Here is a 2500-nt window from a genome sequence, read left to right as displayed (position 1 = left end):
CAGAACCCTTTTCACCTTCGGTTGTCGAACTCTCGCCGCTACGATCACCTCCCAGTTGCCTCTGTCAGCCAGAAGTTCCATCTGAAATAGAAAAGAAAGGAGAAAGCAGGATTAGAGAAATGATTGGAAGCAAAATGAGACTATTGTTGTAACAAGATAAAACATGAAATGGGTGAACAACAACAATATTTGAGTATATGAACCAAAAAGATAAACGAGATTTTTAAAAAAGAAGAGGAAGGGCCTTTGTTTACATTTCATGATAAATAAGAAAGACACATCAATACTTCTAAATACTATGTAAATACGATTTCATGAACAAGAGAAATTTCTGAACGTCAATACCTAACATGTCTGTGGTGTAGCGGTCAGCCGCGCAGTTATCCCACACATGATATCCGAGTTCAATTAACTAGTGAGGAGAATATTTATCGAGAATCTCGGTCTTTCTGCTGGGATATGATGTTGTATCCCTCTCAGCCTGGGTTCGTCCTGGCAGGCTGGATCAGAAGCCCGCCTCCTAATAGATCTTAATTGTGTCCATAGCTATATTAAAACACCTACATTTTAAAAAATCCCTAACTTTGCGTGATGACCCATCTGCACACACAAAAACTGCGTACTGAAACAAAATTCAACACTAGTGACATTAAGAAAATGGGTTTGTTTTTAATGATTTGTTTTCCCTTTTGGTGAGTAAAATGATGTTGTGTAGATTTCTCACAGCTTAACAACTAAGAAGCATTATTCATCTTTACAAGAATATTGTGCCTAAGTATCCAAGGGGCGTTGTTTGTTTTGTTTTGTTGTAAAGTTTACCATGTCGTTTAAGATGAGAGACACCGGCTACATCGTCACAAACAAGAACACAACATTCGCGTTTTAGATAAGAAGGAAGTTATGGTCAAAAATGTATTCTTAAAAATGATGTTTACAAAGAATTTGTTTTTCTTAGTAACGACATTTAGTTTATTTGGCCCTCCTGTAAAAAAATAAAACAATAAAAATAAAACATTGCATATTGCACTTTAAAAAATCATGACAAAATTATTACATTTGCAACTTATTTATCGCATTTTGTGTCTTGAAGGACGAACTAGAAGCAGCACGTATGGTGCAGTTTTGCTAGGCTGTAGATATAGAAGAAGCAACATTGATACGAGTACTGCATATTTCTTCTCTAACGGAAGAGTGATTTTCATTAGTACATAAATCCTGCTTGAATGTGGTAGTCGCTAAAACACTGGTCACCGGAGTCAGGAGCTCAGACTGAATCTGAGCAAGAATTTCCCGAGATATCTTTGAGGTTGTTTGTTATCATGGGAGAGTTTTTACCCCCCCCCCCCTCTGTAACTCTAGATTAGTCCTTTCGGAGACGGTTGTAGACACTCACACACACACACACACACACACACACACACACACACACACACACACACACACACACACACACACACACACACACATACACACACACACACACAGCTCATGGTCACACAGCTCATGGTCATAAAACCAATTGGATGAACAAAAGTTGTGTTGAAAACAGGGTAGCGCTCAAAATTATTTAATTAACATCTACCTTGAGAGACCACACAAAGCAACTGATATGTGTACGGTAATGGTAGTCTGTTAACCAGGTCTTTTAGATTAAGTATGTGTGTGTGTGTGTGTGTGTGTGTGTGTGTGTGTGTGTGTGTGTGTGTGTGTGTGTGTGTGTTAGGGTTTTAAGCAGGGTTGATATCAACTATATCCGTGGAAGTATCAATGGGTTAATGTTATAGTTAGAAGTCTACTATACGTTGCAACCTTCACATACTCTGATATCTCTGTCTGATCTTCAACTATTGTTCATGAAAATCATTTCTGTGGACACTTACATATGTCGATTAACTGATTGCATGGAACAACTGATTTTTTTCGCATTCTAATTTCAACGAAATTCCGTTAGGAATAAAAATAGCATACTATATATTAGGTCCATTTATCAAGCATGACTTGCTTGAAACACACGATGAAGATAAGAAAAGTAAAAGTATTCCGCAATAAAAAATTTACTAGCGTGATATTGTTCTGGTTTATTTAGTTTCACAGATGAAACACAATCACAGATATAGATGGAAGGGAGAGAACGAGAGAGAAAGAGAGGGGGAGAGAGGGGGAGAGAGAGAGAGAGAGAGAGAGAGAGAGAGAGAGAGAGAGAGAGAGAGAGAAAGAGAAGGGGAGAGAGAGGGAGACAGAGAGAGAGAGAGTTAGTCCTTCTTGTTGAGACAATTATTACATCTTTCAAAAAGTCCAAAAAGCATCGTCAATTCCAAACAACCTTTTATACATCTTTAGCAAAGAACTGCAACGCATTTTCTATTATCGTTATTAGTGAAATACTCAAAGTTTAATTAGCGAAACAAAGTATTCAAAACACACACAAAAGTAAAAAAGTGTCTAAGACAACGTACCTGTTCCATGTCCAAAATCTCCAACGCATCTTTGTTCAGGACTC

The 2500-nt window shown here is 37.7% G+C and overlaps 1 protein-coding gene across 1 annotated transcript in view; it reads right to left on the bottom strand.

The window, feature by feature from the left end:
* LOC101854092 (serine/threonine-protein kinase Aurora-3-like) overlaps nt 1–2500 on the bottom strand; it is a 3461-nt gene that overhangs the window by 933 nt on the left and 28 nt on the right. Inside the window, exons 1-2 of the mRNA XM_005100030.1 lie at nt 2457–2500; nt 1–81 (exon numbers count right to left, since the gene is read on the bottom strand). The exon at nt 1–81 is cut by the window's left edge and continues 933 nt beyond it; the exon at nt 2457–2500 is cut by the window's right edge and continues 28 nt beyond it. Coding sequence (XP_005100087.1) covers nt 1–81; nt 2457–2500 — 125 coding nt within the window. The remainder of the gene's footprint in view (nt 82–2456) is intronic.

This window comes from Aplysia californica, unplaced genomic scaffold (assembly GCF_000002075.1).
Source record: "Aplysia californica isolate F4 #8 unplaced genomic scaffold, AplCal3.0 scaffold00233, whole genome shotgun sequence".
Lineage (NCBI taxonomy): Eukaryota > Metazoa > Mollusca > Gastropoda > Aplysiida > Aplysiidae > Aplysia > Aplysia californica.
Note: the sequence above shows the minus strand (reverse complement) of the source record. Positions and strands in the feature narration are given on the sequence as shown.